At 38.1% G+C, this 27,631-nt stretch overlaps 1 protein-coding gene across 4 annotated transcripts in view; it reads left to right on the top strand.

The window, feature by feature from the left end:
- Positions 1–27,631, top strand: part of CNTN3 (contactin 3) — a 205,723-nt gene that overhangs the window by 103,013 nt on the left and 75,079 nt on the right. For all 4 annotated transcript variants that reach the window (XM_081820955.1, XM_081820944.1, XM_081820935.1 and 1 more), the window contains exons 4-9: positions 3,102–3,305; positions 4,947–5,049; positions 5,796–5,980; positions 9,766–9,902; positions 10,828–10,957; positions 13,641–13,791. In XM_081820955.1, the coding sequence (XP_081677081.1) occupies positions 3,102–3,305; positions 4,947–5,049; positions 5,796–5,980; positions 9,766–9,902; positions 10,828–10,957; positions 13,641–13,791 (910 nt within the window). The remainder of the gene's footprint in view (positions 1–3,101; positions 3,306–4,946; positions 5,050–5,795; positions 5,981–9,765; positions 9,903–10,827; positions 10,958–13,640; positions 13,792–27,631) is intronic.

Raw genomic sequence — 27,631 nt, 5'->3', positions numbered from 1 at the left:
GGATGGGTTAGCCTGGTGGTGGGTATTGAGGAGGGCACATTCTGCATGGAGCACTGGGTGTTATGCACAAACAATGAATCATGGAACACTTCATCTAAAATTAATGATGTAATGTATGGGGATTAACATAAGAATAAAAAAAAAAATTCCTGGAGAAAGTGCCTGTGAAAGATAAACGGGGAGGGAGCAGAAATTGGTAGAGGGAACCTCAGTCTGATATTCAAGTCTGATATCTGTGAGCAAAGAGAGGAGAGGAAAACTTTGATAGGAAGAACACCCAGACCACCAGGAAGTTCTGAGAATAGGCGTTATCTGATGGGATGTCTCCAACCAGAATTGCCCGTGGGGCAAATCCTGCACCAGGGGGAATGGGCCAGCATGAACACCCCAGTGGGCTTCATCCATTAGCTAGAAGCAGCCCCAGGAAAGTGCAGCCGTGGCACTCATGGGCTAGCAGGTGGAAGCTTCCAGTAACTGTGTTCTAGGCATTAAGTTCTCCTGAAGTGAGACCTAAGTGGGACACTTCCTTGTCTACCACAATCCTCCCTTCAGTTCATCTGTATTCACTTCTCCATGCTCATTTTGGGAGCAGCCTTAAAATGATAATAATTTTGACTTTGTTCTCTTCTAACAATCCTTCATCACTAGGGTCATATAGGCAAAGCCACCACAATATCTGTATGACAATATCATGATAGTACAATATTTAAATCTTAACAGTATTAATTTGGGATTAGAAAAAATACTACAAGTGGAGCCTTATCACATTTCAGTCTAAATTACATATGTAATATTTGTTCCATAGTGTTGCGTGTACTTATTGATCAGGCATTCTCCTTGCTATATAGTATTTCTTACATGAATTTATTCGATTTTAGGTTTTCTGACTCTGAATCTGAGTTCTTTCCACCAGCCATTCTCATTTTAGTATAAACTGGTTTAATAAGGTTGACTTCTTGTTCTTAACACCAGCGGAGGTCTATAACGTATATGTTGGGGAGCAGTGGAAGTTTTACACTCACTGGACAAAAGAGACATTTTTAAATAAAAAATGAAAGGGAGAGGGGCAATCATATTAACTTCATGGATAGAACACTTTGAAAAGCAGAATGAGATGGCTTTGCCCTCTTTAAAGCAAGCTGAGGTTACGGGGGATAGGGGATGTTGGCGTGGGACTGGATGCTTAGTGCAGCAGAAGAGCCTAAGGAGCTAAGGCTTCCACAGCTGTCAATTTCAACAATTGCAGAACTCAGCTTCCCTGACCAGCATTCTTTAACTCTGTGGTTTATTTAGTTCTATTATAAGAGAAAAGCACCATCGGGGTAGGCATGAGGCCAACTGTGGAGTGGACGTTTGAGACACGTTTTTTGTGTTCTGTTTTTTTTTTTAATACAGTCCAACAAACAACTTTAGATTTCACAACCTATTAGATGACTGATTGAAATGTCATGAAACAGTTTACTGATAGGATAGAATGATGTGGAGAGCAGTTCAAGGTTAAAAATCCTTGTCTCTAAACGTGCACACAGTTTGCCATTGAATTGCTAACCTTTGGAATCATCAAACATTCCCATTTGCATTGAAGGCAGAAGGGAGTCAGTCCTGTCTCCTTGCCAACAGGTACTTACTGTGTTCTCTCCCCTGCTTGCTTTTCACGTGCTCCTCACTTCATCTGGAGTGCTTTTATTATCCCTGCCTCTCAGAATGTTCTTCTGTCCTTTAAGACCCATTCTTTAGTCATGAGACAATGTCACCTCTCCTTCCTCTAAAATCCAGAGTAACTCTCACCCAGCCCTTTTACATTGTCTCAGTGTTCTTTGTGTACTGACTTACCGTCCCCCTTTACCAAAAGCAAAGACCCTTCATCCCTGGAATTATGCCTTCAATATATTCTGAATTTATTACTCACTGAATTTATTTTCATAACATACATTTTCTGAAAATTCTTTTGAAAAAGCATTACAGTAATGAACCAATATAGTAAGGCTGATGAAATTGTAAAAGACAATAGGGTCATGGAAAGAAGGAATCAAATGAGCCAACCATGGTAACTGTGCTTAAATAACAACTTGCCTCTGAAAAATGCGGACCTCTAGAACAATGCAGCATCGTATTATTTACCCTCATTACCACAGAGTAGAAGAAAATTAGTTCCTTTGGAGAAAGTTGGTTTACCTTCACCCTGAAAGTCAAGAAAACTCACATTGGACTTTACATAGGAGATGGTAGCATAATTGTATCCTTAATTAACTCAATAAATGTTTATTGAGGACTATTAAGTGTCTTTGGAAATTTCATTTTGCTAATTGGGTGGGGGAGGGCAGTCAGGATAAAAGTTGACATCAGTGTTTACCAAGTGGTGGGAGGACAGATAAGTAAACAGACCATTACATACAAGCAGTAAGTGCTTTAACTGATGTGAGCTTCGAGTTGCTCTAGATAGGAGAATCTACCCTGAGGACAAGGATGAAGGAAGACTTCTCTGAGGAGGCAGTTCCTTAAATTTGGAACCACGCTTTGAAAACCATCTGGAAGTTATTGTGGCAAAATGGGGTTTAGTGTTGAAAGGGGGGAGGAAGGCAGAAGAGTGGACAGAGAAGGACACTGCAGGCTTCTAGAGCAGCAGGTGCAAAGACACCCAGGTGCTAAGGCTTTAAGCAGGGCCTTAACCCTGCAGAGTCTCCTATTCAGGTTAAGAAATTTTGCATTATTCCCAAGAGTACCAAGGAATTGCAGAAAACTGTCATATCAGAAACTGACATGATGAGATTGGTAAATTTGAAAGATCACAGAATGTGTGGTGTGGAGATACAAATTAAAAGGGAGAAAGACTGAAGCCAGAGAGACTTGTCAGGAGGTGTCTGGAGTAGTGATAATGATGATGGTAATAACTACTGCTCGCACAAGAATGCTAATCAGCAGTGTCCTCCACCATTATGCAGACTGACCACAGAATCAGTTCACAGAACTCTTTCTCTTCATGACCTGCAATAAAAGCACTGAGCAGTACTTTGTGGTAAAGGCGGTTTTGTGTATTTTTTAGTATAATATGGAAAACTTTCCTTAATGATGGAATTTCTTTTCCCCCCAAATTTTATTAGAACTGTCATATGCTTGGATCTTCAATGAATATCCATCATTTGTTGAAGAAGACAGTCGGAGATTTGTCTCTCAAGAGACAGGCCACCTCTATATAGCCAAGGTCGAGCCGTCCGATGTGGGTAATTACACATGTGTGGTGACCAGTACGGTGACGAACGCTAGGGTGCTGGGCTCCCCAACTCCTCTGGTGCTACGTTCTGATGGTAGGAAATCTTTCAAGGTGCAACTCTAAATGTAAATGTTGTGAATACTAGCAAAAACAAATGGGAAAAGTGAAAAGTATATCACGAAGAATTATTTCATTTTTGGGGGGAACAAAAATATTTATGAGTACAGTGATGAAGATTAATTCATTAACCATAGGTCCTTGTACCTAATCCTTCCCAGGACCAGCTTTATAGTTTTCAAGACGAGTGCAAAATAGAAATGGCAGATCCATTTTTCAGAAATTATTAAGAATTTCAAGATGTTGATAGGAGACCATTGAACCAAGCATGAGGTTCTTCTGAGCCTGTGGCTCAGGTTGCATTGTCATGAAGTCACCTTTCCTGATTTCAGCCACCTTAAGGTTCTTAAAGCTGTGGTCATCTTGTTGTACGATATAAAGCATCTCTTAAAATTTTTTTTAAATGTGCACTAGAGGGAGGGAGGTGGGGGGAATGGGGTAACTGGGTGATAGACATTAAGGAGGCCACGTGATGTAACGAGCACTGGGTATTATGTAAGACTGATGATTCACTGACCTCTGCCTCAGAAGCCAATAATACATTATATGTTAATTAATTGAATTTAAATTTTTAAAAATGGGGGAAAAAAAAATAAATGTACACTAGATTCCCAAAGCTTACTCATTTTATAACTGGAAGTTTGTACTCTTTGACCAACCACTCCCCATTTCCCCCATCCCCAACAGCATAGTGATTACAATTAATAATACTGTATTGATACTTGAGATTTGCTAAGAGAGTAGACCTGACGTGTTCTTACCAGAGAATATTTAGAAATTAAAATGGTATCTATGTGAGGTGCTAGATGTGTTAACTTGATTGACATAATCATTTAACAATGTATACATATATTAAATCATCACATTGTACACAGTAAAAAAAAAAACAGGTTGTACAGTCTAAATATATGTAATCTTTATTTGCTAATCATACCTCAGTAAAGCTAAAAAGAAAAAAGAATGTTTCCTCAACCCCTTCATTGCTATTTCAATGCAATGCGCATGAGCTTCAGAGGAAGCAGATTTGTAAGCCTGCATGACTGCCCCCCTTACACAAAACCATATCTGATACAGCACAATGCCATGACCACATATTATCTAAGCATTTCTTTCCAGTCAGTTATAATTGAATTTGACCTTTCTCATTTATTAAGTTACTGTTTCTTGTCTCCAGCGTGCCATTTAATAAGTTTAAGATTGGTTTCTCTGCTACCAGGGTACCATTAAGTAAATTCCCTCCCATAATTTTTGCTCTTTAGAATATTTCAGGAAGTCATAATACATTGTATATTTCAGTTTGACTAGAAATGTCCAGATTAAATGCAGAATGAAAAGGCCTCCCATTTTACGCAATGTAAAGGGCATAATGGTTTTCTTGGAACTGCTCTGTAAGCGGTAATTTATGAATCATGGAATCCAAGGTCCCTGATGTTTAGTAATGTTGCATGTTTGGCCCAGTTATCTCTGCTTTGAAAAGTACCTAACGGATGGCTAGTGAGTAATTTAAATCATTAGAGCAACTAGTTCAAAATGGAGCAAAAGAAAGTTTTATGTAAGAAAAATGGGACAATTCCAAAGGAAACGTTGAAACTATTAACCTTGTATTGTGGATTTACAGGTGTGATGGGTGAATATGAACCAAAAATAGAAGTGCAGTTTCCAGAAACTTTTCCAGCAGCTAAAGGTGCAACTGTGAAATTGGAATGTTTTGCTCTTGGAAAGTAAGTTTTATAACATTTACTCCAATGTGCTGAAATAGTTTGCTGTAAAAGATCAAGATAGTTTTTGACAGACTCTTCTTTTCCTTCTTTTCTAAAATTTTCTTTCATTTAGAAGCAAAGGAAAAATAAAATACAAGCAAAATACACATATATAATTTCGGTTGAAACTTTAAAGGCAGTTTGCAGAAAATGACTGTATCTGCCTAATTTTATGAACTAGACTGGTGTTATTTTTCTTTTGCTTGTTCGTTTGTTGTATTATGTGTTCAACTATTTTTTTTTCTAAATCATGAATTAGGGGCGCCCGGGTGCCTCAGTCGTTAAGCGTCTGCCTTCGGCTCAGGTCATGATCCCAGGGTCCTGGGATCGAGCCCCGCATCGGGCTCTCTGCTCGGCGGGAAGCCTGCTTCTCCCTCTCCCCCTCCCTCTGCTTGTGTTCCCTCTCTCGCTGTGTTTCTCTCTGTCAAATAAATAAATTCTTTAAAAAAATAAATAAATAAATAAATCATGAATTAACTCAAAATGCACAACTTATTTTTATTAAAATATCAAGTTAGGTAAATCCTTGTATCAGTTTTATGTAATTCACAACTGGAAATGTTCTGCATTTGATGCCTTTTTGCTCTATCCTAACAAAAGGTCTGGTGCCTTTTTGCTCTATCCTAACAAAAGGTCTATTTTGTCAAGCCTAAAATGCATCCAGGCATCTGTTTAAAATAGGAATAACTTGACAATTTTCTTCTTAGTCCTGTACCTCAGATTAATTGGAGGAGAAGTGATGGACTGCCCTTTTCCAGTAAAATTAAACTGAGGAAGTTCAATGGTGTGCTTGAAATCCCCAACTTCCAACAGGAAGATACGGGTTCCTATGAATGCATTGCTGAGAATTCCCGAGGAAGCAATGTCGCCAGAGGGCGTCTCACTTACTATGGTGAGCATCTACTTTGGGCAAATTGGATTTTTAGCTTTTGCTCTCTCAATAAAATGTTGTTGGGCGGTGGGAAATGACGGCAGAATGCCAATGTGCAACTTGTTCTGTTCTGCGTTTTGTTAAATGAAGATGAATATTTAGGAGGAATTAAAAAGCAGTAACATTTTGCAGTGGAGTTGGAGACATGACATATTCTATTTGCATTTTAAAATGATTCATATAAAAATGAATATTCCACTTTTTTTCTACAAGTAATGTTCTATACACTTGATCATATCAAGGAGCGATCTCCTTTGTGTCTGTCCTGTCCCCTAGGAAATGTGACTTTGTATCTTTCTTTATGATCTTTACTAAGCAGAAAGAAACTGTTGAGGGAGAGAACTTGTAATTACTGCATTAGACAAACCACATCAACTTAGGCTCTTGAGTTCTTCAGTGTTAATTCTCCCCCTTCCAGTAATGTAACTCTGCTGTGTTTGCTTCCTTTAATTTGTAATCACATTTATTTGATGTACTGTTCAGTTTAGGTAAGGAAAGGATAATAATGCTACCTTTATAAGTCTATTGGCATAGAAAAATTAAATTATCTTTTTTTTTTCAAAATTTGTTTTCAAATCACCTTTATTAAAAAAACGAGGTTTTTTTGAAGAAAGCATGATTTAGAAAGTATAAATACATGATTTTACAAAATGTACTGTAATATATTTAAAGATATATGCTCAGTTAAACTTGTAGTTTAATTGTTAGAAACACTGTAAAACTAGTGGGAATTGACCACTTTTGTGAAAGGCAAATTGCATTGCATTCTATTTATTTTAGAAAGTGGAAATGGAAACAGTTTGCATACATAAATGTTTTAGGGAGGAAAACATTTGCAAACACAAATATTAAAATTATAGGGCTTTTTATGACCTGCCTCAAAAAATTTGTGTTAGTTACGATTAGATTGATACCTGTTCAGCTATTGTAAGATTTTAGGATCTGTCAGGAACAAAATGGAGGTTGGGTTTAATATCATGAATCACTCTGTGTTTTTTAACTCTCTCGTTACATGATTGCATGAATACATAGCACCAAGGTGAGGTTCTCCAGGTGTCAAGGTCTACATGCTGGTGGAATAATAAAGAGGTGGGTTGGGGGGCACTTAAGCCATGTGACTGCTAAGCTCTAAAAACACCCAAAGCAAGTGCCTTTTTCTCATAGGAAAAAGCTCCAAAGGAGCCTTTTGGAGAAACCATTACTTGACCCAGGGTAAGAAGTGACCATTACAAGAAAACAAGAGATATTCCAACTGTCTGAATGTTTCAGCAGGAATGTTTTAGCTCTGTGGAACAGCAACCCTGCCTAAATAATAAACAACTGTATGCCTCATAGGACAAGAAATTCAAAGCTAAGTTCGTGTTCAAGGACCTTGTAATCAGGCCCCTGCTCAGTTTCTCTGTGATTTTGGTTCTGCCCTTATCTGTCTTTTCCCTTTCTCTGCATGATAGTCTCTGGTAGAGTCACAGAATGGCTGCCCACAGTGACGAGAACATCAGTCCTTGTTCATTCTCCCTGTCTCCAAAACATCTTGCAATTCCCTTCTCAAATCTCATTGCCCACAAGTTTATTCCTAAACCAATCACTAGCAAGGAGAATTGGCTTAAACAACTTAAGAGCCTCTGTTTGGAACAGGGAATATCGTCAGGTTTCCCTAAATTTTATGGATAGTGTGAGGTGATGGAAGAAAGGATAGTTCAAAGAGAAATGGGGGTTATTTTACAAATAAAGAAAGGAGGAAATGATGCACAACAGACAGCCAACATCATCCACTGTACTGACTAAAGAAGGTAGACTATTGCTTTATTCCATTAGGTAGGTAATATGATACATACCCAAGAAATAAGTCAGAAATTAATGAGATAGGGTGTTTCATGAAAGTTACTCTACATTTCTGGCTTAAGACTAGTATATTCCAGGGGCGCCTGGGTGGCTCAGTCAGTTAAGTGGCTGCCTTCGGCTCAGGTCATGATCCCAGGGTCCTGGGATCGAGCCCCGCATCAGGCTCCCTGATCAGTGGAGAGTCTGCTTCTCTCTCTCTCTCTGCCTACTTGTGCTCTCTCTCTATCTCTCTGTCACATAAATAAATAAATAAATCTTTAAAAAAAAAAAAAAGACTAGTATATTCCATCAGTGCCATGCAGTTCTCTGGTTATCCGTTCTAATATTTCATGTAAGAAATAGTCTGATAAAATATTTGGATCTCATGTGATAGAATAAGGGGGAAATCACAATTAACATGGCAGTTGTAATCTCAGGATTGGCTTCAGTCCAACAAATTTTCCTCCCATTTGGAGAAGAAGAACAGTAGTATTAAGAAGCCAGTGGAATTTTTTGCTAGAAACTTGAGTCTTAGTCAAGAACTCATGTGTGAGTCTCTTTGCAGTCTTATTCCATGAAGGCTGATATTTCATGAAAGAAGAAAATGTGCTTTAATATAAGTAGAGTGAAGTGATTTTTGGACTGAACTACACTTCAGACTGGGCACATCATTTATATAAAAAATAATAATAATTATACTAAGGTAAAATTTAGACCAGTACATTTTCTCTAAAAGCTAAACAGCTATATTTTCATTTCAATTTCCTTTGTAAAAAAAAGCAATTTTATGAGATAGGAATGGAAAGACGAATCTTCCCATGGTTGCAATTAAATAGAAATAGATAAACTGTTTCTCCATATGGAGGATGCAAATGTAAATCCCACAGTAGACATCACATGCATAATGCAATGTGAAACCAGTAAGACATCTCACCTCCCAGTTTTGGATCTAAAATGCAAGCTGAGACTTGGCTGAATATACTGTGTATATAGAGTGGCGTTAGTTTTAAGTGGTATGTTGCTTTCATGTGTAAAAAGAATTTTCCAAATATCTTGTAAAATGTAAGAGAAAATGATAAATCCACTTGATGCCACTGATTTGCATACATAATTTAAGGGTGCATGAGCTACTTCTTTTTCATAAAAAATCATATGATTCAAATTGAACCAATTTATCCATCTTTCTCTGCCTTCATTTTAATTCACACAGAGGTTCACAAGATGCTCATTGGTTTGTATTTAATTAAAAGTTATTTCTAACTTGAGGGAAATGTTTTTTTCCTCAGCTATAGAAGTTTCCCTTCTACGGATGTTAATTTTTAGTGCATAATTAAGACTAGTATCTGCTGTCATTCATGTAGTAAGTTGTCATCAATTGTGACCTTATGATTCACAAATGCACTTGGAAAGGAGTCTATTTTGTATACCTGCATTACCAGCTACTAATACACATCTGAATTATATAATACACTGCTGGGGCGCCTGGGCGGCTCGGTCAGTTAAGCCTCTGACTCTTGATTTTGGCTCAGGTCATGATCTCAGAGTCATGAGATCAAGCCCAGCATCAGGCTCTGTGCTGGGTATGGAGCCTGCTTAAGATTCTCAGATTCTCTCTCTTTCTCCCTTTCCCTCTGTTCCACCCATCCCCACTCTCTCCTTCTTAAAAAAAAAAAAAAAAATACATAATACAGTGCCCAGAATTTTGAAAACAGAGAAGGCATAATGAGTTTGGCTTAGGAAGTGACAGATTGCAACATCCATCCTCAAATCTAGAAATGTTTCCCATATCCACTTAGTAAATAGGGTATTAAATATAATTTTAGCCACTATGCTCATATTAATCCATTGCTCACAGGGTTTATATCCATATGTAGAAAGTATTTATTTTTTATTTACTGGGTGGTTTGATTTTTTTTTCCTTGCAGCAAAGCCTCACTGGGTTCAGCTCATAAAAGATGTAGAAATAGCAGTGGAGGACAGTCTTTTTTGGGAATGCCGGGCAAGTGGTAAGCCCAAACCCTCCTACCGATGGTTGAAAAATGGAGAAGCCCTTGTGCTTGAGGTAAGGTAATGAGCCTGGTTAATTCTTCGTCCCTTCATTTTGTGTTGAATAAATGCCCTCCTCGTACCTAGTGCCAAAGTCAACTATTGAGTTTGCACACATTCATTTGCACCTAAAAAGTGGTAAAAGGAGGGAAAAAAATCAAGTACCCAGTCTGCCAAAAAGGAAATATTTTCAACAAATGAATTTCATGAGATGATTTTGTGAATTTAGTCTAAAACTGATATATTATTTTTTTTTTTGCTTTTGAAATTAGAGAAGACCTGACTTTAATCAAATGTGGAATATAATTTCTTTTTCCCTGTTTGACAACTTAGTATGGCCTCTGGAGATTAAATGCATTGTTGCATGGTTACCTTCTTCCATGAGTACTTATTTTCTCAATCACTTTCTTTCTTAAGCCATGTAATTTTTGCTCTTTTAAAAAATTATGTACTAAATCAATTAGGTTCCTTCAAATTTCTGTATATAACCTGTCATACTACCTAAAAACCCTTAATAAATGTATTTTCCAGAACCTTTTCTAATGCACAGGATTTATAATGTCTTTAATTTGCATGATTACAAAAATGGTGAAAACCTTTCCAGTTGATGGGATGGAAACATGATACGTTTTTTAAAGTCTGCAAGTTTAACCATAAGGAAAAATGAAATGCCTACAGTATTTTTAAACCTCTTGCTTTGTTATTTATTTTACTGTTAGACATTTGGACTGAAGGGTGTTTATTAGTATTTCTAATGTGTGGCTGTTATGTTAAATCGTCTCAGATTTTCAAATAAGGAAATGTTACCATTTCAGGTCAGATTGCCTAATACTCTGAAGAAAATGAAGGAGGTTTGTGTATGATTGAAATAATAGTGGTTTTCATTTTTCTTTTAAAATGATATATACATTTATATGCAAGAGATTTTTGTTATCACCTAGGAGAGAATACAGATAGAAAATGGTGCCCTTACAATATCGAATCTAAACGTGACTGATTCTGGCATGTTCCAGTGCATCGCAGAAAACAAACATGGTCTCGTCTATTCCAGTGCCGAACTTAAGGTTGTAGGTAAGACTAAGCTTCTCTTGTCATATTTTTTTTTCTTAAATCCTCCAAAATTTTTGCTAGAACCAGAAATATGTACTTCCCCTATTATATTCCTATATTATCTACAGTATTGTAATAATATCATTCAGGTTTTTTAATCAGGGAATGTTTTTTAATGATTTCTAAGGAAAAGCAGCAGTTGTGGCCAGAATAAACCTCAGAGGTTGAAGTAGAGCACAACAGTAATGAAACGGTATTGACTTAAAACATCCTTATCCAACTCTGATACTACAAACTAAGCAGTGCCTTTTAAGAGACTAAGTGAATTTGGTGTTTTCTGTTGCTGGGCCAGAAAAGTAAACAGAATTCAAAACAATACTTTATAGATCTGCAAGGAGTTGCTTTTGTTTTTAGTGACCCTGCTCGAAGCATCCGACATTGGGCATACTGAAGTTGTAATGAACAAGGCTCAACAATTTGAAGTTATGAATTGTTTTCTTCTTCTTTCACTTTAAGTATATGAAAAGATAGAAAATGTTCTATCGTGTTTAGAGCGATTATCCAGAAAAACACTTTGTAAGTGGCAAATGCCTGAAAATAAACCAAAATTGTCAGAGCATAGCATAGTATGACATACATAAGAGAGAAAGAAGAAATGAAATTTATTGGTCCATGTAATTAAAGTACAGATTTAGATCTGAGCAGAACATGATCCAGGGCTCAAGCATCATCACCATCATCAGAACCTACATGGTGTTCCCCAGCACATTTGGTTTCTATGACCATAGTCAATCTAATGGAAGAAGCACAGCTTTCTGAATTGCTCTAATAGAAATCACAGTCTTGCATGTCATTGGCCCTGTGTAGCTGATTTGGGTCACCTACCCATGACTGGTCCAATCCATATGACCCAAAGGTTGGAAGGCCCTGATGGATTTAACTCAGCGGTCCTCAGTCAGGGATGATTTTGCCCCCAAGAAATATTTGGAAATGTTGGGAGACATGTTTGGTTGTCACAATACTGGGGACAGATAGGAGAAGAAAGGAGCCAGTGTGTGTTACTGGCATCATGTGGGTAGAGGCCAGAAAGGCCACCCACAAATAATCCTACAATGTAAATATCCTAGTGCACAAGACAGCCTCTCACAGCAAATAATTATGCAGCCCCAAATGTCAGGTGCCACACTGAGAAACCCTGGTTTAATGGGAGGTCTCTCATCCCTGATGCCTGGAGGTTAGAAAAATATCATCTGCACTAGGAGGCCTAAAGTCTGGGAAGGGCGGCTCGTCAACTGAACTGGCTACTCTTATCCATGACAGAGAAGTGGGGTATTATAACAAAAAGAGAGTGGAATTTGTACGTAGTCTTAAGTTGAAGCATTGCTGTATTCTTGTATTAAATTAGCCTTATGAGCAATAGTTCATTCATGGTAAAGTGGGTGATTTCCTACCCAACATGTTGTATGAGGCTTTCGTATGGGAAAAATATATGTTAAAAATCTATATAATTCAGGGGTGCCTGGGTGGCTCAGTCAGTTAAGCATCTGCCTTCAGCTCAGGTCATGATCCCAGGGTCCTGGGATGGAGCCCTGCATCAGGCTCCTTGCTCAGTGGGGAGCCTGCTTCTCCCTCTGCCACTCCCCCTGCTTGTGCTCTCTCTCCCTCTCAAGTAAATAAATAAAATCATTTTTAAAAAGTTTAAAAAATATATTATGATTCATTCAAATATAATGGGTTTTTTTAGTCAAAGGCACTCTTTTAAGATCTTAAGTTTTAAGGCCAGCAACCTCTGGGTAACATTCTTCTTTATCCACAATCTTATATATAACCACATAATATAATTCTCTATATGATCTCCACTTACCAAAAAAATAAATAAATTGTGTTCACTGGAATTTTCCATAAAATGGAGCATTAGACATTAGGAGAAATGCACTGTTTGGTTAACATTTTCCACATTTGCAATAAAAGGAAGAGTGATTTTCTGATTAAAGTATCTTTTCATTCAAATGATACATTATTATGTATCTTGAATGTTCAGGTGTTTCAGGATCAGCATTGTGTGCATTATTAACAGATAGAAGGTTCTCTACATATTATTGTGTTTAATGTGATAACTGTAACATTAATATAATAATTCATATTATATATTTCTCCAACTAAGAAATTAAATCTAACCATGTGAAAATTTTATAATAGATATTGATAATTTTTATGTAAGAGAATAATAATTCATTCTCTTGCATTTCTAAAAACATTTACTGAGCACCTACTGAGTGCCAGACACTGTGCCACGTGCTGAGTCTCAGAGATCACAGGAGAGACTGACTCTATTGTTGTCTGCATAGAACTAACTTTCAAGAACATTCTATGATAAATGTTTTTCATTTTAATAAGCTCACGATTAAGCTATTTTAAAACTTCACAGTAAGCTTTAAAAATTCCTATATAAAATAATCGCCCCAAGATTTAGAACTTCCTAGAAAACACAATAGTAGGAATTAGTTTTTGAGCACTGAAATCCTGTGAGTGGTCAGTTAAATCAAGTACTGATATCTGTGTGCTGGGAAACTTTACAAGTGGTTATAAAGTCAACCTTGGAACCTACAGGAATTTTAAAACATTAAATTCTAATTTATTTAATAAGTAATTATTTATTTAATAAATAATACATTCTCGTTCTCTCTTCTTTCTTGCCTTTCAGCTTCTGCTCCAGATTTTTCAAAGACTCCAATGAAAAAGTTGATTCAGGTGCAAGTGGGCAGCATGGTCAGCTTGGATTGTAAACCTAGAGCTTCCCCCAAACCACTCTGTTCATGGAAGAAAGGAGATATGATCATACAGGAGAATGAAAGGTATTTTGTTGTCCAAAATAATGGTGATTTGCTTTCTTCTTACTTTCCATGGTGATGTCAAAGTAGGTTTTCAATATGAAATGAATAGAATATGAGGTGTTGAAAAAGGAAGACAGTAGTATTTTTGGTTCTGTAATACTCTCATGAAGATAGTAAGCAACTTTTGAAATCTATTTTTTTTAAGATTTTATTTATTTATTTGAGAGAGACAGAGAGAGCATGAGTGGAGAGAGGGGTAGAGGGAGAGGGAGAAGCAGACTCCTCACTGAGCAGGGAGCCCAATGTAGGGCTCGATCCCAGGATCCTGAGATCATGACCTGAGCTAAAGGCAGATTGCACCCCAATTTTTGAAATCTAAAAAGAGTTAGATATATCAGTTAGATTCTTCCCATACAGACTACCTTATTTTAGCAAGGATTTTCCTCCCCAGTCACCTATTAAGACTCAAAGTAGAATGATGAAGAAATGTCAGTCTCGGACCCAGGTGAGCCCATATCCTAGGACAAAGAAGAGAAGATATAATGAGAACACATGCCGAATAAATACTAATATTGCTATTGCCTTATACTGAAATAATTGAGCATTCCTCATATTAGTTTAAGCAAAGGCTTTCTTGGTTTCCTGATTGTTATAATAACATTTAAAATGAGGGGGAAGAATGAGGCTTAAAGGTACCACTCGTAGAGCCAGACTGCCTGGGTTCAATTTGTTCTGCCTTTTATTTGCTCAATGAAAGTCTTTTTTTTTTTTTTTTTAAAGATTTTATTTATTTATTTGAGAGAGAGAGAATGAGAGAGAAAGAACACATGAGAGGGAAGAGGGTCAGAGGGAGAAGCAGACCCCCCACTAAGCAGGGAGCCCGATGTGGGACTCGATCCCGGGACTCCAGGATCATGACCTGAGCCGAAGGCAGTCGCTTAACCAACTGAGCCACCCAGGCGCCCTCAATGAAAGTCTTTATTTCCATGTCTCATTTTCTTATTTTAAAAAATTTATTTATTTATTTATTTATTTATTCATTCATTCATTCATTCATTCATTCATTCGAGAGAGAGAGAGAGCAAGCACAAGTGGTGGGGAGGGACAGCAGGAAAGGGAGAGAGAATCCTCAGGCAGACTCCCCGCTAAGCATGGAGCCCAACGCAGGGCTCCATCCCAGGACCCTGAGATTACCACCAGACCAGAAATCAACAGCTGGCCGCTTCACCGACTGCACCACCCAGGGGCCCTGTGGAGGATGATGTTAGTATTTTATGGGGATTGTTAGCTAGATGAACTACATAAATATCTATACAGCACTTAGGTCATTGCCTGGCGGTCAGTAAAGGTAAGTATTAGCCATTATTATTTATTGAGGATTTAACTCTATGCCAGATATTATGCTCAGAGCTTATGATAAATAGATTATTGACCCCAAAGATGTCCATGTCCTTAATCCGTAAACCTATGATTATGTTACATACATGACAAAAAGTAATTAAAGTTGAAGATGGAATTAAAGTTACTAAGCAGATGACTTCAAAATAGGGAGATTATCCTGGATTATGTGGGTAGGTTGACGGGAATCACCTGAACAGTTCTAAGGGGAAGAGGAAGGCAGAAGTGTTTGTCAGAGATGTATGCTAATCAAGGATGAGACAGGAGAGATGTCAGACTTCAGCGGGACTTCAGTTGGTATTTCTGGCTTTGAAGATGGTGGAAGGGAGCCATGAGCAAAGGATTTTGGACGACTCTCTAAGATGGGAACAGCTCTCAGTTGACAGCCAGTAAAGAAAGAGGGACCTTAGTCCCATAGCCACAATGAACTGAATTCTGTCAACAACCTCAAGGAGCATTTACTAATTCTGAACCTTCCCAAGGAACATAGCCCAGACAATACCTTGATTTTGGTCCAGTGATACCCGTACTGGACTTCTGACTTCCAGAACTATATAATAATAAATTTGTGTTATTGTAGGCCAAACTACTAAACATAACGGTAATCTATTATAGAAGCAAGAGGAAACTGATGACAGAACTCTACACTCATTATCTCTTTTAAACATCTCTGGAACTCTGATGTGTTATAGATCATATTATCATATCCATTTTACTAATGAGAAAAACAAAACTTAGATTATATAATTTGCCTAAAGTCACATAGCCATGATTTTAATCCCTGTCTGTTTGACTCTAGACATAGCCACGAAGCATTTTCAATGCCACATTTTGTATAGGGAGCCCAGAATTTTAGAGGTGGTCTTTTTAGCCTTTGCAGTCACGGAGTCCAAATTACTCTTTTTGGAGATGAGGGAAAACAAACAATAAAACCGTAGGCCAAGAAGTATGGATTTACTTTTTCAAAATTACAGAGTCTTATTGCAGACAACCAAGTTGAACTGCTTGTATATTACTTAGGCACCAAGGTATTTTTGTGAGTTGGTATGACAACACAGTTTGCAGTTCCTCCAGTATTTAATGGGAGACATTTCCATTAAAAGGCAGCCACAGCAGGATGACAGGGCAAAGTTGTGAGCTGAGTGGTTAAACACAATCCGGCTAAATGCTGGGCCTCACAGAATAGATTTCTGGAACAGGAAGTTAATTAGTGATTTGGAGTTTAATTTTGTAAACCAGTTGAAACAAGTGTAGGCTTGTGGCACAAATTATTTAATTGTGGCTGTATTGGAAGTGAAGTCTTCTTGTATAACGGCTTTTTGTGTTCAAAAAAGTTTTAAATAATTTTAACTGTGTCCATAAATTAAATAGTGGTTAAATCCCAAGGACTTCAGTGCTTTACACAATAACAAACCCACTTGTCCTCACAGTAGTGCCTATAGGAGGCAGAGGTTTTTAATCTTAATTTTGAAAGTGGATAAGAAGATTAAGAGTTTTAGCTACAGGCATGCAAGGAGGGATTTACTCCCATGTTATACAGTAATGGGGTAATGCAGGAAAAAGGAGTATAAATTCCAGAATCTGATCTGGGATTTATGACTTGGCCACTTACTACCTTGGTGCCATTAGGTCCATTATGTAACACATTTGAATCTTACTTTCCTCACTCATAAAAGAGATCATAATTCCTACCTTACATAGTTGCTAGACAGTGAGCATTTAGCATGTCTGATATTTGCAGATATACCGATGAGTAAGAATGAAGATATATTACAAATAAAATGTTGAAAGTAACAGTGACTGAGAAAGATAGAAGCTTTTTGCTTTTTAGTTGGGTGGCTCATTAGCTGATTGATGCTCTCTAAAGGTAGGCAGTTAGGACTACCTGGAATCCACAATTATCAGGGACCCAGACCCCTTTTATCTTGCTGCTCCACTCTCTTCATATCCCGAATCAAGATGGCTCCCTGGGCTTCAGCTTCTCTGTGTCATCTCCCAGTAACAGGAAGGAGGAAGATAGAAATCAGGGTATACTTCTTTCCATTTTTAGGGACTTTGCAGAAGTTCCATACAATAATTTCTTTGATGCCTTACTGGGCAGAAATTAGTTCCTAGGCCAAACTTAAATGCAAGGGAGGCTGAGGAATATAGGGTTTTTTTTTTGTTTTTATTTTGGCGGGCACGTATGTATCCAGTGAGAAATTGGGATGATTTCTTTTTAATTGGGATTATGTTTCAAGTAGAAAGAGGAAGATGATTTACTCTAGCAATGTATCATGTTCATAGATGTTACTTCTGTCCATTTGAGGACTATTGACCTCCATTTCGTTTTAAATATTTTCAACATCTCCTCTATGAATAAGGAAACTTTTAGGTATAAAAGTAGGGTTAAAAAGAGGAAACATGTTTAAGAAGAGGGTCCATAGTGTTGCAGTCCCTCCCAAGCATCTTAGTCTGAGCTTTTATAGCACAGTACCATAAACCAAGTGGTTTATGAAATTTATTTCCCACACTTCTGGGCATGGTAGTCTGAGATCAGGGTGCCAGCTTGGTCAGGTTCTGATAAGGGGCTTCTTTTGGGTTTCAGGTGGTAATCTTATATCCTTACATGGCAGACAGAGAGCAAGAGAGCTCTCAGGGCTCTCATAAAGGCACTAATCCCATTCATGAGGCCTCCCTGCCCCCCCACCTCGGCTCATAACTTAATCACCTCCCAAAGGCCCTACCTCTTAATACCATCACACTGGGGATTAGGGTTTAACATATGAATTTTGGGGAGACTCAACCATTCAGTACATAGCACCAAGTCTGGGGGTTTAGATTTTGCTTTTATCTATTTGGACAGCAAAAGCACTGATGAGCCAGAGCTTTGATGCTTAGGGAAAAGGCTGCTAAAAGCAATTATTGAACAAATTGTACTTTGGAATCTTCTCCAAGTTCATGTGAAATCAGAGTGGGCCTCAGCCATCACTTGGCAGCAAAAGCCCCATGTCTGTCCCTCTTGACTTGGTCTACAGTCTTAAGCCAAATTGGGGAAGCACCTTAAATGATAGATTTATTGTGGTTGTTCAATCATTGGCTGTTCCAACTTAAAACATGCAGATTCAGATCTCATTTGGGGGACAAATGGGTTTATTGACACATTTGAAAATATAAGAGAAGACAAAATTTTTATAAGGTATTTATGGCATGATTTTAAATACATTGGCTTTTTAAGTTTGTTTTTGTTTTTTATATGAACTTGGGTTCGTCAGTGAATGAGAAACTTGTAAGTGAGAAAGCTTTCTCCCCCCTAGTGTAGGGAATGCTGGTGGCAAATAAACTTGATTAAGCCAATACATACATATACTTTATTATGTAAAGCCTAAATCAGGGAAAAAAATAAAGTCAAATTAGGAAAAAAAGTCTAAGGATTAAAGATGTCCTAAAAATTGTATAAACTAATAAATATGTCTACTATGTAAATCACACAATACATTTGAACAATTATAATCAACCTGGTTTGTTTTTATATCAGCACAATAACAGCTTTGTAATTAATGCGTCAGTGATAGTAATGGGGATCTAAGTCAGTGAGACATCTAAATTACAGAATCATTTAGAAGAAATCAGTGTTATTGCTTTGAGGTCGAGAGAGCATTTCAAGCTAAGGTAATAAAGGAATTACTTCCCAGCAGAGGTCTTAGAAAAGCTGTTCTGAATAGATTATAAGAGCTTATAATACAAATAGTGATTCCTGAGGTCTCAAAATCAAGTGCTCATTCATTCAATGGAAAATATTTTGAGTACCTACTCTGTGCTAGGCACCAGATATTTAATTTTTATCAGACAAGTCCATCCTCTTGTTTATACTTTTCAGGGTATACAGACAAGCAACACAGAGCAGTTACAGTAAAACTCAACTAGGAAACTACAGTATGTTCAGTGATTACCAGAGAAGGCCCCATCTACAAATTCGGGATCCGATCAGACTTTCTGGAGAATGTAATATGTACAGCAAGACTTGAAAGATGACTAGAGTTTACTGAAGAAGAATGCTTCAGGCACCAGAACATGTGTAAAGGCACAGGGCAAAGGGGGACTAGGAACTTGAGTAGCTTCAGTTTACTTCAAGTGTAAAGTGCCTTGTGAGGGCGGATGCAGACAGAGTGGGGCTGTAGAGGTGAGCAGGAATCTTACTGGGAATGACATGTAAGCCAAATAAAGAAGCTTGGGCTTTATTCCAGGCGCTGAGAAGCAACAGAGCAAAATCAAAGTAGCAGAATTAGAAGATCAAATTTAATTTTGATTATGTTCTTTAAAAAAAAATCACAATGGTGGCAATGGGGAACATGGGTTGGAGTGGCAGAAAGACTTGAGGCAAGAACCTCAATTAGTAAAAATTCACCAATCTGAACAAGAGAGTATGATAGCCTGAACTAAAGAAATGGCAATGAGAAGGGAGAGAAGTATTGAGGAATTAGAGGAGGGGTTAAGTCCACAGGACCTAGGAGTTGATCAGATTAATGATTTGAAGAAAAGGTAAGAGTCCAGGATGAATCCTAAATTTCCAGCTTAGACATCAGGGAGCATGGTAGACCTATTCAGTGAGACAAGCAACATTACAGAAAAAACAGGAGTAAGCACAAATGTAAGTGCTATTGGGGATTGTTGGTGTTTGAAGTGCTTGTTGAAAACCCAACTAGATATATGAGCATATAGAAGTTGACTAAATGAATCTGGAACTCAGGAGAAAGTCTTGAGCAACAGATAGACATTTAGTTGTTCTGAGCATGACATGGTAGCTGAAACCATGGCACTGAATAAAATTGTCTTAGAAGGTATGTAGCATTAAATGGTAGAGGGTCAACACCTTATCTCTGAAGCTGATGGAAGCTTAAGTTGTGGGGTAAAGGAAGCCTGTTTTTATAGTCTTAGATAAATGGCTTATAGTCATAATTTGTAAGTAATCAATTTATTAAGTAAAGGTCAACATTAAGTCACCTGGTATGCAAATATTCTGATCTTTGAAATTACTAGCATCAGTACTGAACAAAGTTGTTGTTGTTTGCTTTTTTTTTGTTTTGTTTCATATTTGTATCATCCACTACTGAGAAAAGTTATTGTGCTTTTTCCCCCATGCAAGAAACAGGTTTTCTGAATAAACAGAAATGCCCTGCCCCTTTGAGTGTTCAGTGGTGGTACACCATCTGTCAGTGTTTTAATGTTCTTTTATTCATTCATTCATTTGCTTATAATCCACATATTTTCAAAAAAGACTGAAATTGAAATAGGATGTTTTTTCTCCTTTAAGCAAAGCAAAATTGGAAAAGACTTTAGAGAATGCAAGCAGGCATGGTATTCAAGAAGAAATAGCCAGTTGGCATATTTTAAAGAATGTTTAGCTTTTCTCTATCACTTAGTGGTACTTACAATGCATTAGCCAATTATTTTTTTAAAATGGGGCTTTCAGTTGAATGCTATTACTTATAATAGTAAATATTTTATTGCAATAGCCTCAATTCGAAAGAGAGTCAAAGAATGGCCCATTACTTCTAATTAAACACATTAAAATTGTTTCACATGTTCTAGGCAGCATTTAATATTATAGAAATTCAAATGCTTTTTAAAGAAAGAAATAGTAAAGATTTTTTTTCCAAATATTAATAGCCATAATCCACACAATGCTTTTGAAATGTATTAACCAATTCTTAATATGCTTTTTACATATAGTTAGAAACTGGCTTTAAAAATGCAGTGAGAATTATATTCTGTATAAATCCATTTATATGACTGCTGAAAAAGCACAGCCTTTGGGACAGAAAACAGCAGTCACTGTTGCCAGAGTGGGTGGAGGGGTTGACTGTTTAGGGACATGGGGGAACTTTTAGGGGTGAGGGAGTTGTTCTAGATCTTGATCGTAACAGTGGCTACATGACCACATTGACTTATTAAAACTCACAGAACTGCATACCAAAAAAGGGTGAATTACACTATATATAAAGTATACTTTAATTTTTTTAAGCAAAAATTTACATGCACTCTTACATTCACCTCATCCTGAATTCATGAGTAGCTTCATAGAGAAATTGAAAGGCTCAAGAAATGCTCCCAACAGGTCACTTTTGCCTCCTGTGAAACACCGAGCAGTTCCACGACAGCACTGAGAAGCAGAATCGAAACTTTTGCCAGGAACCAGAATAATTCTGTCAGAGCAAGAACCACTTGGCATTTCCACCACTTGCTACTATTAGTCACCACAGTCTTGCTCTGTAGAGATGTGTCCAGGAGCTCTGTTACTATCAGCAAATCTGTTAGATGGCACTTCCTCTTGTCTCAAGTTCTTAGTTGAAGAACAAGGATTCCTTTATCAAAGTTTCTGTCTCCGTCCCTTCCGCATTCCCCCACATTTCTTGGCTCTTCTCTCTCTTATCACAGTAGAGTCTGTTTTTTTGTTTGTTTGTTTTGTTTTGTTTTTTATTTGTTTCATACTGTTCAAAATGCTGCTCCCTTCTCTGACTGCTTCTGTTGCCCCCTTTCACCCAAGGAGCTGGATTCTGTGATCCTCCCTTTCATTCTTGGTCTACCCGTCTAAACAGCTGTGACCTCACAACTACCTGAGAGATACAGGAGCTCAGTGCAAAGTTTCAGTTAATCTACCCTTGGGCAAACAGCTAAGATCTCGGGTAATTCTTTACCCCTGTACCTTTAGCTCCAAATTAATCTTGAACTGGTGAACTTAGAAGATCAAAGGAGAATTTTATTTAATTTGTGTGTTGTTGCCCCTTTCAGGACTTGGATATTATTGAATAGAGACCGACGTCCCCGCTCCCTATCTATAGGGAAGGTATTCATGTAGTTCAGTAATTTGTCTTTATTCAGTGGTGGGGGCTGTCCACAGCACTGGGAATGCACAGATGAATACAAAACAGCACGAGCACTTGAAGTGCACACTCATAGTCTATTCAGAGTTTGGAAAAGTTAGCCAGCAGTTACACTGGGTTAGACTATATGATCAAGGGGACCATATAATTAATTCTATAAACTGAGACATTTTGAAAGAGAAAGGGGGCACTGCTAGCAATTGCCTACAAGACAACACATATAAACTGTATTGGTCTGAGGAAACTGGACACTGACACCTTGTCTGTAATGGAGGTGTACAGAAGCGAGTAAGAAGTACAGAGAAGAGATGCTGTCTCAGCTTTGGGAACTGGGAAAGCAGCTCCATGGAAGGAGAGGCATCTCAAAGGAAGCAACTCTAGAGCTACGTTTTGAAAGATCTATAAAATCTAACAGAGCAAAAGAGTAGAGAAAACACCATCTGAACAAAATGGTGGATGGCATAGACAGACGTGAAACTGGGTATTTATTCCAGTTGTGTCTGTGCTAAAGTTCATATATGATAAGGAAAATGAGAAGGCCTGACCTGAGTTATTTTCCGGATAAGGCACCATCTCTCTCTTTCTTTCTTTCTTTTTTTTTTAAAGATTTTATTTATTTATTTGACAGAGAGAGAGACAGCGAGAGCAGGAACACAAGCAGGGGGAGTGGGAGAGGGAGAAGCAGGCTTCCTGCCGAGCAGGGAGCCCGATGTGGGACCCGATCCCAGGACCCTGGGATCATGACCTGAGCCGAAGGCAGACGCTTAACGACTGAGCCACCCAGGCGCCCCCATCTCTCTCTTTCAAAGGAGGTGAATATCAGAAGATTATTTTTATTAAAGGGGAGATTGAGATACCTGAGTAAGTATACAATAGTCTCAGAGAGTAGAGAACAGCCCCCTTCCCTGTCTGGGTTCCGTAACCCACACCTCCATTTCTCTCATGCTTCCAGCTGTAAAGAAAAGAGAAAAGAGTACATTTGCCCCTTACATCCCATATCCTATGAGAAGATTAAGTTAGTATTTAACAGTGAAGTTAATCAAGAGAAGAATCAATGCAATCCAGACTTTTGGGTTGGAATAGGGCTTTTGGGAAGCCAACCTAATTCTTCCTCTTTGCCATCCCCCACCCTTCAACCACCAGAACATGCCTACAGAGCTTCTTCCATTAACCACAGACATCTAAGTTTCTGAGTATGTATTTGTATGATTATTGACATGAATCATTTATGCCTAATTGGCATACAGCATACTAAGTACTGTGCACATTATTCACTGTGCCGGATGAAGCAAAGTGTAGGTTGATTTCCTTCTTGACTTAATTTTAACACGTGGAAAGAGCAAAGCATCAGAATCAGAAAGGTGTGGTTTAAATCTTGGCTCTTTCACTTACCACGTAGGTGGAGCTAGGCACGTTAGTTAAGCTCTGAGTCTTGTTTCCTTATTTGTGAAATGGGGCCTTATTGCAAAGTTAGCCAGTCTGTTAGGTGGCATTTGCTTGGCCCATACTCTTAACACCGGTTGGACAAAATACTGACCTTCCCTGACAAGCAGAGAAAGGCCGAAGTTTCCTTTGGAAAAATGATGTCCAACTCTGTCCCTGCTCCTTTTCTCTCACATTTCTTTATCTCAGGGGACTCGAGTTGCAAAGATAAAAATAAGATAGTGTGTGTGTGAAGCATCTTCTATAGTGGCTTCTAGATACACTCTCAGGAAAAAGTACCCGTTGCTGTTCATGTTGCTTTTAATATTAACTGTTTTCATCATGTTGCTCAGGTACTTTAGGAGTAACGAGACTGGGTTAAAAAGAAATGTGAGTAAAGACTTTTGTTTTTTACAACTCTCTACTGAGTTTTTCATTATTTAAACCTTCTTAAATAAATAAATTTTACCTAAATATTATTAAAGAAAATTGCTGCTTTTTTTTTAAGATTTTATTTATTTGAGAGAAAGAGAGAGAGAAAAGATGAGTGGGGGGAGGGGCAGAGTAAGGAAAGGGACAAGCAGACTCCCCACTGAGCACGGAGCCCAATGCAGCCAATCCCAGGACCCTGAGATCATGACCTGAGCCAAGTCAGATGCTTAACCAACTGAGCCACCCAGGCACCCCAAGAAATTGCTTTGGTTTTTTTTTTAAAGATTTTATTTATTTATTTGTCAGACAGAGAGAGAGTACAAGCAGGGGGAGCAGCAGGTTCTCTGCTGAGCAGGGAGCCAGTTGTGGGACTCGATCCCAACTGACTGAGCCACCCAGGTATCCCGGAATTGCTGCTTTCAAAAATCGTATCAGCTAAATTTAGCAGGTGACCATGTGGTTCTTAAATCCATATTTCAAATTTGATTTTAATGAATTATAAAAGTTGAGGTGACTTTAAAAAAATATTTTGTCAGTGTCATGATTTTGGTAGGGGAAAGCTGGTGAATGAATTTGAATGTGCTGAACATTGGAATCTACTTGAAGCCAGTTCGTTGTAAGAACTGGGTAATTAATTCATACCCATACTCAGGTATCCACCCATACCACATCTGTTTGGTCATAGAGCATTTCTCACTCAAGCTGCAAAATCCCACACACACTCACCCACAGCCCAGTCAATGTTCTATATCCTTGTTCTTACTGAAAATTGAAAGAAAAAATATATTAAAGCTATTGTGGAAATCTGTATTATCACCACATACTCCCTTTGCGTTTTTTCCTGCTAATATATTTAAGATAGGAAAAATCAGATGCTTTCTCTCAAAGTAAGAATATTGACTCTTTTAACACTATCAAGTTAGAGGACAGGACAGGGATGCATACCTTTGCCTTCTGAATAAATTTTAAAAGAAAGGAGAAAGAGACAGAATTCTCATTTCATCCTGCCTTTTTTGCTCTTGTAATTTCCATGGCTGGAGTATCTTTTCTTCTCAACCTAGAAAACCCGAATTCATCACTCAAGGTCCAGCTTATTGTTACTCATGGTGGGAAGCCTTCCCCCAAGCCCAGTAGGCGAGATTAATTGCTCTTTCTTCTGCTTTACCCTGTGGTTTCTTTATCCAGTTGTATCATCTAACACAGTGTATTATAACTATTTGTGCAGAAGGCCACCTTACCTGGGTTCTCAAAGAGCCTTTTGCTTATCTTTCCTGGTAGCCTCAGACTCTGCTCCATACATGTTTGTTCATTTCAACATTCATTTATTCCTCAAATATTTATTTAACATCTACTGTTCCCATTAACTATTGCTGCATAACAAATCACCCTGAAAGTGTGATTTGGTGTAAAAACCGTCACTTTATTAGATTTCACTGTTTTGTGGGTCAGAAATTGGGGAAAGGCTCGGCCAAGCTTGACTAGGTATTAGCTCAGTTTGTCTCCCATGACTTAGGTAGTAGCTAGAGCCAGAACAGCCGGGGGCTGGATATGCCCTGCATTCTCTTTGGCAGCCCCAAGGCCTTTCCATTTGGTTTCTCCATGTGGGCTAGTTTGCACTTCCTCACAGCACGGTGGCTCTAGGGAGTTGAAATGCTTACAAGGCAGCTGATGGGTTCACCAGTGAATATTCAGGGTAGCAAGATGAAGGTGAGTCAACACTCCACTTTTCTAGCATTACACTGGTTATTAAGGAATCACTAAGCTAACCAGATTCACAGGGAGTGGAATTAGACTCTACCTCTTGATGAGACAGTAGCAGGATTCCAGGGGAGCAGGTGGGATGGGAAATCTAACTTCCGCCACCTTTGGGAAGTGCAATCTGGCACACCTCCCACATGCCATGCATTACCCTGGGCTCTGAGGAAACCACACGAACAAGGCATTGGTCCCTTCCTCGTGGGACTTGCAGAAGGGAAATGCAGAATGCAGATAAGTTGAAAAGACCTCATAGAAATTGGAAAAGGGAGAGGCAGAGTACATATAAATTAAAAAGATAATTTCTTTAGCCATAAAGAAAAATATATATAATTATATAGAGTTTTATTTTTTTAAAAAAAGGCCTCATTAAGGAAGTAACTTTGGGGCAGAAAACTAAATGGTAAGAAGCAATGGATCATGCCAAGAATTGGGAGAAGTGCCTTCCAGGAAGACACCCCAATAAGAACAAAGGCCCAGAGATGGGAATGAGATTGACTGATTTGAGAATCAGGAGGAAACCAGTGTCACTAAAGTATCATGTATGGATCAGGAGAGGAACAAAATATAAAGCCTCAGGAAAAAAAAAATAAATAAATGAAATATGAAGTCTCAGAGATGGGATTCTTAAAGACCATGATAGAAATGATGGATTTTATTTTAAATAGAATAAGAATCATTGGAGGTCTTAAGGCAGGGATGTGACATGATCTGGTTAAAAGAGAACTCTGGCTGAAGGATGGAGAGTGGGTCGGAGAGAGAAAGGAAGGGAGCACAAGTCTGGTTAGGGAGCAGTTTGTAATTGGCAGGACAAGAGTGACTGGAGGCTTGATTTAGGGTAACAGTGGATGAAATGGAGAAAAAAAAGATACCATGTATTTTGAAGGTAGAGTTGGATAAATTTGTGCCTTATAGTTTTAAAAAATTTCCTACCAAATGATCACATTTATTGGTTAGTTTTGCATGACCTGTAGGTATGTCCCTCAGCCGTTAGATTGTAAGTCTTCAAAGGGTAGGGGCTAGTCCTTATCTTATTTTCCAAAACACTTAGTGCAATTTAAGTCCTCAAAAAATACTTGTTAAAGTGAATTTCATTCTTTTTTGAGTGGTTTCCATTTCTTAAAAATACCTATAATCACTTTTTCTTTGCTTTGCTTTTTTTTTTAAGTCGACACCACACCCAGCATGGAGCCCGATGTGGGGCTTGAACTCACAACCCTGAGATCAAGACCTAAGCTGAGATCAGCAGTCAGGTGCTTAACTGACTGAGCCATCCAGGCACCTATAATTTTCTTATTTAATTTACAACAACAATTTCTTTAAAATACAAGAATTGGCTTTTTAAATAAATTTCTACTTGAAGCTTCCTATTGAAAATAAAAAATTCCTTATTTTAATTCTTCCCCTCCCTGAACCTTTAACGGAAATAGGGGTAGATAGATGGGTGGATAGATGGATGGTTGGATGGATGATTAGGTGAGGTGCCATTGCACTTTCATAAAAAATGGAATAAACATGTGTTTCAGTAGTGATGGTTGCTGCCTCCCACATTCTGATGCTGGAAGGTGTTATTCATAATTTATGATCTGTTATATAAGTTCTAATGAGTTGGTACACTGAGTTATATTTCTTACTGCCTAACAAACTTAAAAACAATTGATTTTGCACTTTGACCTGTTTTCCACTTCCTGATTTTATTTGTGATATTTTTAAATTCTGTCTTTTTTATTTTATTTTATGTTATGTTAATCACCATACATTACATCATTAGTTTTTGATGTAGTGTTCCATGATTCATTGTTTGTGCATAACACCCAGTGCTCCATGCAGAACGTGCCCTCTTTAATACCCATCACCGGACTAACCCATCCCCCCACCCCCCTCCCCTCTAGAACCCTCAGTTTGTTTCTCAGAGTCCATAGTCTCTCATGGTTCGTCTCCCCCTCCGATTTCTCCCCCTTCATTTTTCCCTTCCTACTATCTTCTTTTTT

Source organism: Leptonychotes weddellii, chromosome 1, assembly GCF_054177405.1.
Source record: "Leptonychotes weddellii isolate Sample4059 chromosome 1, ASM5417740v2, whole genome shotgun sequence".
Taxonomy (NCBI): domain Eukaryota; kingdom Metazoa; phylum Chordata; class Mammalia; order Carnivora; family Phocidae; genus Leptonychotes; species Leptonychotes weddellii.
Note: the sequence above shows the minus strand (reverse complement) of the source record. Positions and strands in the feature narration are given on the sequence as shown.